This window comes from Babylonia areolata, chromosome 2 (genome assembly GCF_041734735.1).
Source record: "Babylonia areolata isolate BAREFJ2019XMU chromosome 2, ASM4173473v1, whole genome shotgun sequence".
NCBI classification, from domain to species: domain Eukaryota; kingdom Metazoa; phylum Mollusca; class Gastropoda; order Neogastropoda; family Buccinidae; genus Babylonia; species Babylonia areolata.
In genome coordinates, this window is record NC_134877.1 from 46,653,591 (window position 1) to 46,671,803 (window position 18,213).

The 18,213-nt window shown below is 40.6% G+C and overlaps 1 protein-coding gene across 1 annotated transcript; it reads right to left on the minus strand.

The window, feature by feature from the left end:
* Positions 1-1,343: 1,343 nt before the first annotated feature.
* LOC143302058 (1-deoxyxylulose-5-phosphate synthase YajO-like) lies at positions 1,344-18,149 on the minus strand. The gene is made up of 8 exons (XM_076616559.1): positions 17,996-18,149; positions 15,429-15,491; positions 13,975-14,160; positions 11,543-11,701; positions 8,478-8,656; positions 7,391-7,448; positions 6,491-6,652; positions 1,344-5,219 (listed from the first exon to the last, which is right to left on the minus strand). Exons 1-8 carry the CDS (start codon positions 18,107-18,109, stop codon positions 5,124-5,126), a joined length of 1,017 nt encoding a protein of 338 aa, XP_076472674.1. The 5' UTR covers positions 18,110-18,149; the 3' UTR covers positions 1,344-5,123.
* Between the last annotated feature and the right edge of the window lie 64 nt (positions 18,150-18,213).

The following is an 18,213-nucleotide window of genomic DNA, read 5'->3' on the forward strand; positions in this document are numbered from 1 at the left end:
CAACTTGACTTACTGAATTTGGAGCAGAGTAGCTGAGAATGTTTGGTCTTTTATTGATTGATTGATGTGGATACTTATATAGCGCCTATCCTCGGTCAGAGACCAAGCTCTAAGCGCTTTACATACACAGGGACATCTGCACCACAGGCTGCCTACCTGGGTAGAGCCGACCGACGGCTGCCACTGGGCGCTCATCATTCATTTGCTGTGTCATTCAATCAGATTTCAGACGCACACACATACACACTCAGACAGACATGTAACATTTTACGTGTATGACCGGTTTTTTTTATTTATTTACCCCGCCATGTAGGCAGCCATGTAGTCTTTGCTGTTGCGGTCCACACAAATACAGTCTCAGCTCGTGAAGTCAGTCCACAGGCCAACATCGCAGTTTTAAGAACTTCTGGTGGTTACACCTGACCATGTGTTTTTCTTTCTGACACCACATAATGCAGCCCAGACTGATATTCAAATCACAGACATATACTGCCGTTTGAACTGCTGATGTTTAAAGGTGGAAATTGGGGAGAATTAACTTTGAAATTCGAAGACATGTTTTCCACAGCTAAGCAGACATTAAATACACATACATATAGACAGACAGATAGGTATTGGTAGTAAGAACAAATAGAAAGGTCTAGAGAGTTATTTTTTGTTTTCCTTTCTTTGTTGTCTGCTCTTGCTGCCATTTGCAGATCATTCATTGATCAAAGGATTAAACTAATCCATTAGAATATACATAAATAGCATGTTGAATGCAGTCATCAAGCTCGTATTCAGAAGGGTTCACAATCCTCGGGTGCCCAAAATTAAAATCTGTATTATCGCTGTCCACGTGTTGTCGCTATGGTGGATAAAGTGTAAAGGTCCCCAACCACCACCACCCCTGCAATGGTTATTCCCAGAACTGATGTTCTGGTCACAAGACCGGTCATTGGAAGAGGTGTTTTCAGCCCTGAAACTACAGTGACACAAAATTTGTATGATCTCAGGGCTGGATCTCATGAACGATCTTAGCAGTGCAAAGTTTGCTTAGCATTAAGAATTTTCCCAATTCTATTGAATTCATACTGCTAAGGTCACTCATGTAACCCTGCCCAGTTTCCTTTGGCCCTTGACAACTGGTAAACGGCTAATGTGTCAGCACCATTTGACCTGTTACTGCAGCATTTCCTGCGGGATGGACCTGTATCCCCTGTATTACTTAATCTGATTACTCAGCTGCTTGGAACGAGAGAGGAAGTGTCAAGTGACATCCTGAGATCTAAACACTTTCTCGAGGACTTGTTCACAGTCACTCAGTTTAATTAAGTTATCAGAAAAACAGACAACACAGAGTATAGTTGAAAATACTTTCTGTATAATGTGCCGTTATTGATTGCAATGAAAAGTTTGTGGTTGTTTTTTTTCCAAAATGTTCTCTTAATATGGTGGTCGTAATGTGTTAGCTGACAACATTGTTCAACAGTCTTCACTGTGAAAACCATACATATTTCATGTTGGGAAAATATGTAGTCATCCTTTTCTTTTTTTACTCTGCTTGTTAGTAAGAAAAGAGAGAGGGGTCCAATTCAAATGTGATGTCTACAACTCTTTTTCTTTTTTTCTCTTCCTTGTGTCACAAGATTTAACTTCAAACTCCAACAAAAAATTCTCGAGTTCCATTATCAATGGCTAGAAATTAATCATACAAAACAATTCAAGTTTTAACATTTGACACCATCCCTGGGTGGTATCACCAACAATATAAAGTACTAGCTCCATCCCAGCAAGGCAAGGACATGGGACCAGTTTACACTCACTTCAGATTTAAAGAACATTCAAAGGGACTGTAAGCACGTTTTATTTTTGATGCATGGGAATCACATTCAGTGCTCCACTGGTGAAGATTTCCTTCCGTAACCCTAATGTTGAATCTCTCTCCTACGAATCTGGTGAAAGTTGCTCAACTGACTGTCCTCTTGACATGTTTTAGGCCATTCTCAGTGTTTACTAATAATGCGAATCGTCTTTATCGGAAAGACCTTTGAAAATTTGAGTAAGTGGTTGAGGGATCTACAATGATTCTGTTGCTCACCAGCTCACTTTTGTGCGTGTGTACGAGCAAAAATTCTGTTGAACAAAACGGAAACATGCCCTTGATAAAATATGAGATAGGCGGGGAGGGTAAGTATGGTCAACAGTAAGCTCTTAGAAACTTTAGGAATATATCAACATGAAAATAAATCAATTTTAAAGCATATATACTGACGTCAGATCTTCAAATAGTCTAGGGTATATGTAAGTGGAAACCGTAGCTCTTATTTCAACTAAATGTTCCTCATAACATTGTGCAAGGTACCACATAATTAACATAACTAACACCCATATACACCATAGTTCACATTGTGCAGAATAACAGAAACAATGATTCTACAGTGATATGCTGGCATATAAACAAGTTCATTTCATACTTCTAACTTTTGTTCTATGCCAGTAAAGTGGGTGGGTTACAGCGAAAACACAGTCTTCATGCCATCTGTATTTATTGCCAGTCTCTACAACACTACAAAATCAAATATACAATGAATTTAAATCACAGCACAATCATAACTAAAAAATCAAATATACAATGAATTTTAATCATAAGATAATAATGACACCCACAAGACATAACACATTACCATGATTACCCCTCCATGTGACGATAACACCCAGACAGAACACCACCATAATTATCCATGATTATTCAAGTGCAATAACATATAATTGGTAAATTTAGTGCAGCAATCAATAAAAAGGTGCAGAATATTTTCTACCCCTGTAAAATGCCCAAGATATTTAAAAAAAAAAAAATGGTTCATATTTTCACACAATACAAACTTGCTAAAACTGAAAAAAACTAAAAAGTATGTTCATACTGGACACAATCTTCAAAATGGCACTAAGTGAAATAACCCAATCAAATGATCTGACAACATTTTGATATTCAGATAGGTTTGAACATCTTAACAAAGAATCAAACAATAAGGAATGTACGCTTTTGTAAGAGACTTCCAATTGACAAGGGTTTCTGTAACTCTGGTGATGTTGCATCACATCTAGTCTACATAATATAGCCACCCTGAACACTTACTATGTACATAATACAGCCACTCTGAATAGTTACAATCAACTTTTCATTGTCACTGACAGAAAAGATTGGTAAAAGTGATTGAAAAATTGTTCACAAGTTCAGACCCTCTGATCACACAGCAAGACTGTGTGCGGTATGAACACACCCTATCAAGTGCAAATTTCCAGATAATTTCCCCATTTCAAAGAAGTTTAATGAGACAAAGGAAAAAGCAGGCAAGCTTAAAGAACAGAAAAACTTATTCCCAACGAAATGCATCAGAACATGTTTGGGTTTGTTTTGTTTGTTGGTGGTGATGGTGGTTTGTTTTTTTGATTGTACGTGTACATAAATTGCAATACACCATGCAAAAACATGTCTGTTTCAGATAATTTTCTGACTGATGCCAGCCTGACCAGTTTGTTGATGGAATTCAGATTCATTTCTTCAGACCAACAGACATTTCATGAATGACATTTTTCATCCACCAATCGGTCACATTTATAGACCCCACTTCCAACACGCCCTGTAAAAACAAATTATTCAGATCACATGTCAACCTCCAGTTGGTCTTACACCTCTTCCAAGAAAATATTTGATGTATTTGAGTCTTAAGAATACTGGTTACATTCTGAATCCAGAATAAGACATTTTACATTCCTGAGAAGACACTGATTCAACACCTGGGCATACTTATGAAGAAACTATTTTTAAGTGTATGTTATTCATGCTTAGAAAAAACTTCATAAAAATACAAAAAAGGATTTAAAATGATCTGTTCAATGCAGAATGTGTGCAGCACCTAATAAAATAAAAACCATATGTACAGTGTGCATAAATACCTGCAATACAGATTCAAATTGGAATTCCAAAAATTCAGCATAAAATGCTCCCTACCACATTTTTGCTATTTCACCCTGTGCTCCTATCTAAAGGCACCTTTGCTGATACTGATTTTATTATCTGCAATTTTATTTTCTAATTTCCTTACAGACTTTTTCTGCATAATCTTTAATTCACTATAATGACCTTGCTGTATTACAAATATGACAAAGTCATGAGCAAAATCCAAAGACTAATTTCATTTAGATGACATTGACAAAGTTCTTCCATTCCACATTAATAACTAAGGTACACATACAAAAAAGACTTACCTTGACAAAGGTCAAGGCAAAAAGTCATACTGTTAAGATGAAAGGTAATCTTTTTTTCTTTTTTTTTTTAATTACCTTTGCACATATACAAATCTAAAATGTATCAGTATCAGTAGCTCAAGGTGGTGTCACTGCGTTCGGTCAAATCCATATACGCTACACCACATCTGCCAAGCAGATGCCTGACCAGCAGCGTAACCCAACGCGCTTAGTCAGGCCTTGAGAAAAAATAAAATAAATAAAAGAAAAAAAGAAAAAATGGTTAAAAAAAAAAAAAGTCTATTCATGTTCATCACTACTGCATTTGTCCCTTCAACAAAGGGTCTAGGAAAGCTACAAAATATAAATCTATTTGTTCATCAATGATAATCTGTAGCCACAACTGAGAAACAATTTTGGTAAAAGAGTGAGCATTGTACCTGGACTATTCAGAATTTAAAAAATACTGCAAATAATACACCACAAATAAATTTTCGACATCAGATTTTAGCTCTGAAACAACTGAATTCATGTAGTCACTGAAAAATTCCTGTTAACAATCATGTGTCTTTTGAGCAATTCAGAATAGATAACTGAAAACGTTTTAGATATATACTTTTGAAACTTAAAAATTGCAAGTTTTTATAGTACATTTTAGTTTCCTTGGTCCATCTGATCTGAACTCTGTTACAACCTGTAAAACCAAAGGTTCAGAAATCGAAGCCAAAAAATGTATCAGTCAATCCATAATATTTATTTTTTGGGTGTATTTTTTTCTTTGTTGTTGTTTGTGACTTGACTCTCAAAATGTTGATGTTCATCCTCATCACACAGAAATGTTTTTTGGGTTGTTTTTCCTCAGTTCTGATGCCTGGAAGTGGTGGTTGGAACAGTTATTCACAGCGGTCAGGGGACACCCACTGGTCCAGCTGCTTGCCAATCTTGTTCTTTACCGACACTGTGGCGTCACACATCTGCTTGAGGATTTCCTGGAAGTGGGGAAGACAAATATGCATTCCAGTTAGTTTTCAAATGTGCATTCCAGTTAGTTATCTGGCCGCCTGACTGCAAGTAAACTACAGGTCAGGTAACTGCTTCTTGATCAATACATCTGTACAGGCCTAATGTTTGAACTGGGTAGTGTATACTTGCCACCATCATCACCACTATGCACAAAACCGTCTTCAGCAGAGATCTGTCATGATCACACACACACACAAGCAGGCATGTACAAACACGCACAGCACTTAAGCACACAATATTTCAATGAAAAAGTCATGAGCTTCACACAAAAATTGATGGAAAAAAAAGGATGAAAAATTGCACTTATTAAAGGTATGCAACTCATCACAATCACAATCCCGAGTAACTATTAACTCCCTTAATCTTTTCTCCCAAAAGAACACCCATCAACCAATACCTCAATTTTTAACATAGGTAAGTTCTTTGAAGTTGTATTGGTACACAAAAAAGTTTCACTTGTTCACTGAGTCAACATGTCAGATGATTCCCAAGAACACAAAGAAAATTTCACAATCCAAACTTTTTACCTCTCTGATCTATGTGGCAGTCTACGTATTAGTCTTCAGAATTAGACTATAACTAGGGTCCAGTGTCAAGCATTCAGTTGGTGCCCACACACACAAATATACAGAAACGAGTTAGCTGTCCTAAGCAACATCCTACAGAAGTCTGCTTTCATGGGTTAACACATGCATCATGACAGGAAGAAAACCAAAAAAAAATTAGAGAACAAACCAAATTTCATACATAAATCTGATGTGATGTCAATCACACAATAAAATACAGTACAATACAATGTAATTAAAGGCCAATGTTTCCCTGATGACATGATATTGGTCAAAAGGGAATGAAAATATCTGAGAGACATAATTACCCATCTTTTCTTACTGCTTGACAAACTGGAAAAACTCTTGGACTAGTATATTAGTAAAATTTCATCAAGCCACACAAGATTTGCCAAAAAACATCCAAACAATACGAACAGCCTGAAAAATAAAGACCACTTTCACACAGATGACTTAAACCTGTATAAGTGGGGTTTTGCCACCAATGCATGCCTGCTGCAGTTAACAGATTATACAAACATAATTACATTTATCTTTCCAGCAAGCAGTAATCAACATAAAACATGCGCCCACACACAAACACATTCATATTTATGATGTCATTTTCACTTGGAAATAAACAGCTGGAACTCATATCTGTCACATCAAAAAGAAAAGAAGAAAATACATACCGGTGAAAGCTTGATGATTTTGCTGTTTTTCTCAATCTGCTCTGGTGTGCTGGCACCGACGATGGCCACTGGCACAGACTCCTGCTGGAAGACCCAGGCCAGAGAGGCAGCTGCCATGTCCAGGTTGTTGGCCGAACAGATTCCTTTCAGCTTGTTCACTGCCTGAGAACAAAGCGTCAAACGGTGGAATTGTCATTCAGGTTCAACAAAATGCATAGATATTTTTTCTTGGCAGTGTTCTCAACAGCATTTCTGAGATGTGTTCCTTGACTTCTACACAGAGAGCCTTCTCTGTTGGACTTCAGCTCTGACATCATGGCACTGAATATTAATCAACTCTACAGGAAATCAACCTTCGCTTAACATGTGCTGAACAAGTATGAACAAGGATGAAATTTTAAAAAGTAAACAATCATTGGCCAAGACCATACTGGGTCAAACATGCTTTGTCTTCGATGTCCACCTTCAAACTGATCACAAAGATGGGGAAGGGGGGTGGGGGGGTGGGAATCATCTGACCATAGCATTTTAACATTCACGTAAACGCACAGCAAATGGCACTAACCATAGGAAATTCCACTCAAAACAATAGTAGTTAGCAGCTCTGCCAGCATGCACAGCAACAAAAAAAACCTGGGGTGTGGCTGCCAAAATCATGGGAAAAATGCAGTCAAACTGGTAAAAAAAAAAAAGCTGACAGGTTGACTGGTACAAGTGAAGGTGGAAACAGGACAGAGCCCACAATTATTATTCTTTTGTGGGCTGCAACTCCCATGTTCACTCGCATGCAAACAAGTGGGCTTTACATGTAAGACCATTTTTTACGCCGCCATATAGGCAGCCATACTCTGTTTTCGGGGGTACAGCCCATAATAACGGAAGTGGAAATTGCTCACTCACCTCAAACACCTCCACTTCAGCCCCCTCCTGCCCATGGCGTGCCAGCGTGTTCTGATCTCTGGACAAAATGTCACCACCTCTACATTGGTAAAACTGTTACTTGGTTCTCAGTATCTTTTAGAAAGAAACGTCACCACAATTTTTATTTTAAAATATGTGTTTAAAGATTAAAAACAAGCAAACAAGCGCTGACATGCTGCAGTGCTCATGATGTGCACACTCCGTTCTGCTGAACAGAAATGGCCACCAACAACAGCATCCAGCAGCTATCATTTCTGTGTTAACTTTTTGTGCTTCTTTTGTTTTTGTTTTTTTTCTGTTAATGAATATGCATGTGTGTATAACATTGTATGTATGTTCACACACATGTGCATGCACACCTGTGTGTGCTGGTTGAACAGAAAAGAATTCAAACCTCACAAAAAACAAAGTGTCTTGAGTATAAATGTGAATGCGTGTTAAGTGTGAGTGCTTGTGAAACAAGACGAACTGCAGAGAAAAATCAAAGTGTAATCCTCATTCTACAGAACACCGGCAAACAGTACTAAACCAAAAATTTCATTCCAAATATGATACTGAGAAATACTTGTACTCATTGTTGTAAGGTAAGCAGAAACATTCCAGAAGAGTACAGCTGCTTCATAAAATTCATCATCACTTTTGAATTCACAAAGCTGGACTCGAGATAAACTGACAAAGTTTGCCTGAGCATCATCACAATATTCCAAACTCTCATTCATTCATTCCCAAATCAAAAACAATTATTCCTGTGCTTTTCTTTTGAAAATTTGTTTTCAGAATTTGCCTTATCCTTGAAATGCTCTTTGTTTTTCTATGTTGTTTTTTTGTTTGCTTTTGTTTTTTCCTTCTCTGGTACTCAAAACTTCACATATTTGAACCAAACAGATAACTGCAAAAAAAACAAAAAAAAATCATGGGTGTGAAATAAAATTTTAACACAAACACACCCACACAAAGTATACATGCTCACACACATACACCCACACACTCTCCCAGCCACACCCACCCACACACGGACTTGCACACATACACCCACACTCTCTCCCAGCCACACCCACACACTGACCCAGTGTTGGAGAAGAGTTTCCCCCTGCGACGTCCTTCAGGGATGTCCTGCAGGGTGGTGTACTTGCCCGTCAGTAGTCCCTGCTGAAGTGGGGAGTAGGCCAGGATGCTGATGTTGTTGGCCGCACAGATTGGCTGCACCTCATACTCCACAGACCGCCACAGCAAGTTGTACCCCATCTGCACAGCACCCACAGCAAGTTGTACCTCATCTGCACAGCATCCACAGCAAGTTGTACCTCATCTGCACAGTACCCACAGCAAGTTGTACCCCATCTGCACAGCAAGTTGTACTCCATCTGCACAGCACCCACAGCAAGTTGTACCCCATCTGCACAGCACCCACAGCAAGTTGTACCCCATCTGCACAGCACCCACAGCAAGTTGTATCCCATCTGCACAGCAAGTTGTACTCCATCTGCACAGCACCCACAGCAAGTTGTACCCCATCTGCACAGCAAGTTGTACTCCATCTGCACAGCACCCACAGTAAGTTGTGCCCCATCTGCACATAACCTATGGTTAGTTTACCTCATCTGCACAGCAAGTTGTACCCAATCTGCACAGCACCCACAGCAAGTTGTGCCCAATCTGCACATAACCCACGACCAGTTGTGCCCCATCTACACAGCACACATGACAAGTTGTACCCCATCTGCACAGCACCCACAGCAAGTTGTACCCCATCTGCACAGCACCCACAGCAAGTTGTACCCCATCTCCACAGCAAGTTTTACTCCATCTGCACAGCACCCACAGCAAGTTGTACTCCATCTGCACAGCACCCACAGCAAGTTGTACCCAATCTGCACAGCAGCCACAGTAAGTTGTGCCCAATCTGCACATAACCCACGACCAGTTGTACCCCATTTACCCACAGCCAGTTGTGCCCCATCTACACAGCACACATGACAAGTTGTATCCCATCTGCACAGCACCCACAGCATGTTGTACCCCATCTGCACATAACCCACTGCTAGTTGTACCTCATCTGCACAACAAGTTGTACCCAGTCTGCACAGAACCCACAAAGTTGTACCCAATTTGCACAGCACCCAGAGTAAGTTGTGCCCCATCTGCACATAACCCATGGCTAGTTGCACCCCATCTGCACAGCACACATGACAAGTTGTGCCCCATCTGCACAACACCCACACCAAGTTGTGCCCAATCTGTACAGCACCCACAGCAAGTTGTGCCCCACCTGCACAACACCCACACCAAGTTGTGCCCCACCTGTACAGCACCCACACCAAGTTGTACCCCACCTGTACAGCACCCACACCAAGTTGTACCCCACCTGTACAGCACCCACAGCAAGTTGTACCCCATCTGCATAGAACTCACAGTTAGTTGTACCCATATGCACAGTACCACACCAACTATCACCCAGGGCATGACACTAAGTTGTTACTGTCGTCAGTAGACGGCTTAGTAGGTGGTGACCTAAGTACACTCATCCTGTCTCTTCAACTAAGCCATTATTGTCGTCAGCAGGTGGCTTAATATGTGGTGACCTAAGTATGTTAACCCTTATTCTGCCCAGGAATTTGGCAAATAACTGAATCCTATTAACTATTAACTGGATAATTTTCAACAACAAAAAATATATATATACATGTCAGTGTTGAAAAAATATATACTGGGTTACTTTGACACAAGTAAAAGTATGTTTTCTGAAACGAAATTGAATAGACATTACAGAAAAAAATGTTATATTGTGAGAAAATGAATATGTGACCCATAAGAATTTTTCAAATAATAAACATTGCAGGCATACAGTGATACACATCCACACGAATAGACAAGTATACAGATGTGCACACACACACACACACAAACACACCATCCCCAACAAAGTAATGTCTGGATCAAAATCGTCAGCCCACTGTCAAACCCACTGATCTTAAACCAGGCACACTGCCACACCCACCCAACAGAAAAGTTTTCGCAAGACATATTTAGCTGCCATTTGGGTACAGCTTTCGTAGCAGTGGCAGGGGAATAAATTATCCACCATCTGAGCACAGCTTACATGGCAGTCTAAAGGTTAAATGAAAACAGGCATTTCTGACCACCACTGAAGTGACTCAGCAGCAGAGCAAGGTCTCCACTGGTGTGTGGTCTTCTGGCAACTTTACATCCACAGTACCCTATGGACTGCAGACACAACTGCAACAAATAAACCATGGTGGGGATCTGAATGGGGCGCTCAGAGTGATGGACAAATGCCAGAATGAACAGTGTGGGAGCAGTGCCACTGAAACTGTAAAGATGTTGGGGCAGCTACAAAAACAAAAAATAATAAGATTTACCCTAGCTCCCTCTTGCTTGCTGGTGCAGAGATGCTAGCCTCCAAAGAAAAAAAAAAGGTGCACCTGAGTGCAGCAGACTCACCAACACAAAATGCCTGAAAAATCTACTAACCATTACTTTATTCATGACAAGGACAGAATGGAAGTCGATCCAATCAATGGAAGTCACCCAATCAAATTATTTGGAAGTAACTTTTCATCCAATTGTCAGCAAGCCTCTGCTTTCCTCAATTTTCCTTGTGATCTTGGTTAGTAAGTAATGTTTCTTCTAATCACACCAAAACAAGCAAGCTTGGGTTTTTTTCTTGGCAGATTACAAAATCAGTGCACCACAATGAAAAAAGCCTGAGACTGGAGCAACGACCATAAAATGTAAGTTGCTCTTATCAAATCAGAGCTGCTGGCATCCCTGCTTGTGAAAAATGTCTTCACCATCAGTGTGGAATTCTAAGGGCATTTTCACCATCACACAAGTCTCATGAAATTTTCTTTCAGTAAATCATGAATTTATAAATTTAACCAACAGTAAAGCAAAGATGTCATTTTCTAGCAATAAATGATATCAGCATAATATTAGTATATCTTTTGGAGACTAGAATTAAGCTGGCCCATTCCACAGCAAATGCTTCACAAAACACAAAGCTAGGATCAACTACAGTGCTAATGGAAGGAGATTTGTGGCGACCCTTACCCATAAAGAACAAACGCACAGATCTGTAAGTCAGTCCCATTAATTAAGTGCCGGACTTACTTGGTTGCAGACAGGCTTTGCCCCAGCATCCAGATATGTCTTCAGGTTCTTTGGGCCAAAGTTGGAGAACCCATAGTATCGGATGCGTCCACGAGCAATCTGACTATTCAGCTCTGTAACAGTTTCCTGGATATCCTTCACAAAACTGGGGAAGTGGATCTGAAATGGGTTGAACAAAGGTCCAATATACAATTCAACTGATTTCAATTTAGCTGAAACACACGGCCACTTCAGGACATAAAATGACCCAGAAAATGTTATCCAAAGTAACTACCACCAAAAAAAAAAAAAAAAAAAAAAAAAAAAAAAAAAAAACACCGTACAAACTGTTAAACCTATAAAAGAGAAGAAAATTTCAGTTGTACTATAGAAAATCAAACTGGGTAATTCTTCTGACAAGCCATTCTGCCATATTCACATCATAGGATTTTTTTTTTTTTTTTAATGATAATTATAAACCATCCAGCAAAAACATTCTTTTCAATGTACACTCAGCCAATTAATGACAATGGGAAGCTAGAATTTTCTACCCATCTGGATAATGCACAATCATGAAAGTGCCCCGATACTGAGTTTTGAAAGGAATATAAATAAAAGTCTAATGTGTAATATCCTCTTCACAATCTTGATAATCTGGTACATGCAAAACAGCATGAACATGAGTTTATGCTGCAAAATAATCTTGTTGAATCTAGTTATTCTAACAGTGAAATTCAGGATACTGTTAACTGTTCCTGTCACTGCCCAAAATATTTTATTACTTTGCTTAGTGTGCTGCATCACTCTGAACAGCTGATTACTGGGCTACAGGACAAACATTTGACACCAATTAACTTACAATTGTCTGGAATTCTGGCAGTGTGTTCTGCAGGGCCTTGACTACCATGGTCGATTGAGTAAGAGCATAGTGAGGGGCATGGGAGGATCTCTGGATGCCCATAATCTCCATAGCACCACAGGTTAGAGGCGAGCCCGGTGCGCGAATGGTCTGCACTCTATCTGGAGAGTAGGAAGCTAGGAGGGCTAGTGCTTCTTGAAAGGAAACCAGCTGATGATCTTCCCCAGGTGGTTCCTCTGTATCAGTGTCCCCCTCAGAAAATGTCTCTCCTATGGCATAGGATGATGGGTCAGGCTGTGTGCTGGGCACGTGACCAGACTGCTGGGAGGTGGTCGTGGAGGGTGGAAGCGGATTTGCTGCAGCAGAGGAATGAGCAGTGGTAGAAGGTGTGGCACCAGGAAGCAGAGTGGTGCATAATTGATGCAGCAAGTTGACAATGAGTTGCTGGTTGTTTATTTGAGCAGCTTGCTGATCCGCCTTTAGTGAGTGGGAAGCAGGAGCAACCGGCTGTATGGCAGATGGTGTCATCACCGCATAGCTTGTAGGGGCCGAGCACACACCCGCACTGAAGGCGAAGGGTGATATCAGTGCAAGGGAAATAACTGCAGCGGTGACCGGAAAGCGCGCCTAAGCAGGAGTTGCCTCCCTTGGATTGGCTGCTCAAGACAAAGGGGAGGACACATGCGTATGGGAGAGCGTGTCCCCTAGTGGTCCACCTTCCTCCCTACACATGGGGAGGGCATCCCTAAGCGCCTCGGTCGCTATAGGATCCAAGACGGAAGAGGCATGCCGTTGGGGGGCGCGCGAGTCGATGTCACAGCCGCCGCCACGGACGCATCGCACATAGGGCCCTGTCTAGCGTGCGGATCCAAAGCCAGTGTGTGTTGTTTTCCCAAAGGGATTGGGGCACATTCCATTGTTGATACTGTGGGAGTTGGCAAAGAGATACAGGCGATCAACTCGGGCACTGCCGACTGGCAGGACCGAGAAAACGTGGATCGCATTGAGTCCGTCACAGATGAAAAAGAATATTGTCAATGGCACCACTGACATGAGTATGGGTTAACGAACCCCAAGAAGTCAGAGGAGGAGACGTCGGAGGCAGTGGGGGCCTGGAGTTGACCGGAGGTAGTGGAGGAAGTGGAGGCTGCGGGTTGGTGTTGTTTAGAGAGCCCAAAGTAGAGGGCCCAGAGTGTCCGCGAATCATTTGCGATCGCGCCTTAATTTTAGCCTGATCGCCCATCGAGCCACATAATTATGCGACCTGGTTGAAGACATAATCAGACAAACAACAAGGATGCCAATAATCGATAGATAGAAAATATGAAAAAACTTAGCCGTATGCAGCGCACAGGAACAGGTGTTGAGATGGCTGCCGGAAAAAGAGGGTGCTAGCTAGCGGGACAAAGGGGAGGTTACCTACTTCTGAGAGGTTATCGGCCGTAGTTGCTTTCATTTTCTCCGCACAGGCGGATAGTAGTTTGCACAGGACAGGAATGTCAGACCCGTGCCGGAGTCTGCACTAGTTGGGTCACAGTTAAGTATGTGTAATTAAATGCATTTCAAAATAACCAAACCAACCAGACTTCTGTACCTGCAGAATATCAATGTAGTCCGTTTCCATTTTGCGAAGGGCCCGAGTGACAGCATCATCAATTTCAGCTGCCGAATAGGGTGGTGTGCTGGGACCGTTCCGGAAGCCGTATTTTGTGGCCACCACTGCATCCTGCCGCCGCCCTTTCAGACAGTATCCTAAAACTTCTTCAGAGCCCGCATACCCCTGCAGAGTAAAATCACAGAATGACAATGATTCAAAGCATCTCTCAGAGTTCAAAATATCCATTATCTACCCATCCCCCAGCTCCCCCTCCCAGGTCCTACCCCTCACCCCCACCCCCACTGCCCCACACCTACCTCCCATATGTTGCATGTGTGTGCCACTAACAGCTTGAGAAAAATTGTAAAATATCTGTAGAAAAGGGCTCTCCATTCCTATGTTCAAGACTAAAAAAAAAGTACACATAATATATATAGATCATTGTAAAAATTCATGTTGATACATAACCTTTTCTGTAATTGTGAAAGTGTGTCAGCCATAGTTTTCTGACATTCTGACAGACTGACAACTTCATCATAGGGAGACACCACAGGGAGATATTTTATCCTGGGTCACTATTTTACCCGACTGCCTCCCATGGACAACACAACACATTCCTTTGTTCTGAATGGTTGACATAACTACTAGCAACAGCATGAACAACTTAATGTCAATCAATATTCTCAAACGTTTTAATTAAAGTCACTACTATCACAGTAAATGTGAATGTAGCCCAAGCCTCCAGTCAGCTACTGTTTTCCCAAACTCAAGGTAATTATTTTTTCTCTGTATTGTTTATTGTTGAACTGTTGAAGCGTGGTCTACAGCAGTAAGTGTATCTTGTTTATGTTAAACTATATAGTGCTATACTGTGCAGCATTCTGCATGTATTGTAAGGTGTTGCATAAAGTAATTGTGTGTGTGTGAGTGAAAGGGAATGAGTGTGTGTGTGTGTGTGTGCGTGCGTGTGTGCCCACAAGCTCACCCTCTTGAATTTGTGTGTGCATGCATGCACATGTATTGTTCATCTGAGCATGTGTGTTTTATCGATGTATACCAGTGTCTAGATATGTGTTTATGCTTCATCAAATTCTTCACCAACTGGGGGAGCGGGGGAATGGGGGGGTTGTTTTTTGCTATGTTCCCCAAGAGACAAAAACCAGGATTAGGATCCCTGTTTCTGTCAAAAACAAGAAATAAAATTAACTATTCTTTTGTACAGTTTGCTTCACCTGATGGGAATTTCTGAAACACACCCTGCAGGTGATTAATTATATTTTCCTATGTTCCTAATTTTAACAATATATATATATATATATATATATATATACACACTTTGAGGACATGTCTTGCCAAGATAAAGAATATGTAAGAGTTGAATTGATAATTCATAAGAGCCAAGAAATGCAACCTAGTGATAACAGTGACTGGAAGACAAATGTAAAACGTACCTCTGCTGTATCAAAGAAGTTTATGCCCACATCAAAGCACTTGTCAACAATGGCTTTGGATACCTGCAAAAAAGTCCATGTAAATACAAATGCTGTGGCACACACACACATACAGTGCATGGAAGTGTGCATGCATAACTGAATGCCCCACGCCACCTCCCCCACACACACACTCCCACTCTCATTAATCAATCAAAACATGGATGCATATACTTCATTTTTGTTATATGACATAACAGAAAAGTTAAACTGGTATCACCATTCCTTAAAAATATGTACACCAAAATCAGAAGAAAAAGTACTCCAGATTCTCAAGCTGTCTTCCCCACAGGATCAAAGCGAAGATGCGTCTCAGTACTTAAGTGTTGTTGTTTTTCCAAACACACTGTTAGAATCACTGACATCAGGGTTAACTTATCAACAAAGCACAGATGAGGTAAGTTCTGCAATGCACATACACACACAACTTGCCTTGACCAAAACCACTTAGTAATCTGATCAATGCTTCTCAACAGATTGTTCCCCTCTTGAAGTTAGGGTATGGTAGTGTGTGTGTGTGTGTGTGTGTGTGTGTGTGTGTGTGTGTGTGTGTGTGTGTATGCATGAATGGGTAATAATATAAATACATGCATGTTTCATGAGGGCTAACTGTAAACAAGCCATTAAGTGCTTTTTCCTTTGCTCCCTCAATTAAAAGAAAAAAATTTGGTTGGGGGCAGGGAGGGTTGGGGGGGGGGGATATAGCTATCACTGTCACTATCAGAAACTGTCCAAAGTCCTAAGCGGCAAGGTCAGCCCATCATGTCTGTCAAACACACAGAGCTCTTGGTCATTCACTGTCACCCTGACCTTGCTGCTTGCTGAGGCCACGTCCTTATCTGAAGAAGTTAACCTGATAACAGGTAGTAGTCTCCTTGAAAACCTGTGTGTGCTATAAGCCATCCTCACACAGCACTGGCCTTGTCAGACCAGCTAAATCTAAAATCAGGTCACTCTGTAGGCTTTCAAGGCTGGATTTATTTTAACAAAATTATTCAAAAAGGACCATACTTTTTTTTTTCTTTTTTGTAGCTTGAGATTATGTCTCAGGATGCAGATGTCACTGGACGCACTGTTTCTCTTTTCCCAATGATTGTTGTCCCATAATTAGTAATAATATTAATTCATCATCTCATTTTAGATTTCAAAACTGTCCATTCTTTTCTCTTTTTTTAAGACTATTTGTTTACAAATTTGTATTAAAAATTGTTCTGAGCAATATCCACATTTTGTTTCCCCTTTACTCTTTTGATTCAGTTTCTTTTCAAAGACAGAAAAAGTTGTAAACTGGTCTGAATAACATTGTAATATATACTCAACATTTCTTCCCCTCTCAAATGTCGAAAAGAAGACCAATAAGAGTGGAGGGGAAGAAAAGTAGAGTATAAATTTCATTGTTATTAACCAAAAAACAACATTTTCCGTCTTTGAAACTAAAGAGTAACAGGGGAAGATGTGGATACTGCCAAGTTTTGTTTTTAACAATGCTGATACCACACCAGTTCTTTTTTTTCTGCTGAAGATCACCTATATTTCCCCCCCTAACAGTGACACCAACAAGATAATGAACAAGGATTCCAATGGTTAAGAATATCTCCATCAAGAAACACACACTCTGATTCTGTGATGCATGTACACATATGTGCAGTGTTCATCCAGGAGCAAAAGCATGCAGTAAACTCACTCATGTGTCTCAAACTCACTGAAGTGAGACCTTTCAGTCCAAAGCGGGGTGATTGCTTTTTTGTTTTTTAAAGATCCGCTAAATGCTCTGTGTTTAAAGGTATGCCTTGACCTTTACGTTTTCTGATTCTGTTGGGAAAATGACACTGACAGCTGCACAATGATTTTTCATCACAAGCATACTAACAGACTTTCAATCACAACTAGTTTTGCACAGGTGCATTTCTAATGGTTGCTCATGGTACCTCAACTAAAAAGTGCCTGCAAAATCCCAATGCTTATCAAGTATCAAAATACAGTCATGGATTAGTCAAAGTGGGTTTGATTCAGTCAGTCAAAAAAGGGAAAGGGGGGGTAGACCAACCCAGACCAGATCTACTCTTGACATTTTAAGAACTGGTCAATGTTAATTTTTTTTTTTTTTTTAAATAAAGTAACCCTGCCAGCAAGATCAAAAGGCATCTGGCAGTTGATATCTGAAATAATGGTTCTCTACTGGAAATGGTTCTGCTGCTCAGTGCAAACAGTACCTCCAGATTCCACATCAGATTTCTTTCCCATATCTTGCCTGGAGCTAGTAGTAGTATCAGGCTTAAATTTTGAGACGGCCTTAAAGTGTGTATTATTAATAAAGCAGTGCAGCGGGAAGCAGAGTCACTGTATACTTCATAATGCCAGGGAAGAAAAGTTAGCAGGCTTAAAGCATAAAGCGCATCTACTTATTTTAAGAGCTGAGGCGAAACAAAATGAATCCAGGACACACTTTCACTTTTACATGAACAGTAATGCATAAGCCACAAAAAAAAGAATATTTCCTCTGCGTTCATAAAACTTATATTACGTACCTCTCTACTTTGACCCTCCCAGTTAATGGTAGACTTGCTGTCATTGAACTGCCAGCAGCCAAGACACAGAGGAGAAACCTGCAGTTCAGTCCCGGGCAGTGTCCTCTTCTCCATTTTGTCGTGTGCAACTTACGTGTGCAGCACGCCCTGCAACAAGGTCAAAGGTTGAGTGAGGTTCACGCTCACAGTTCGTAACCTTTCGTGATCGTTGCTATTTT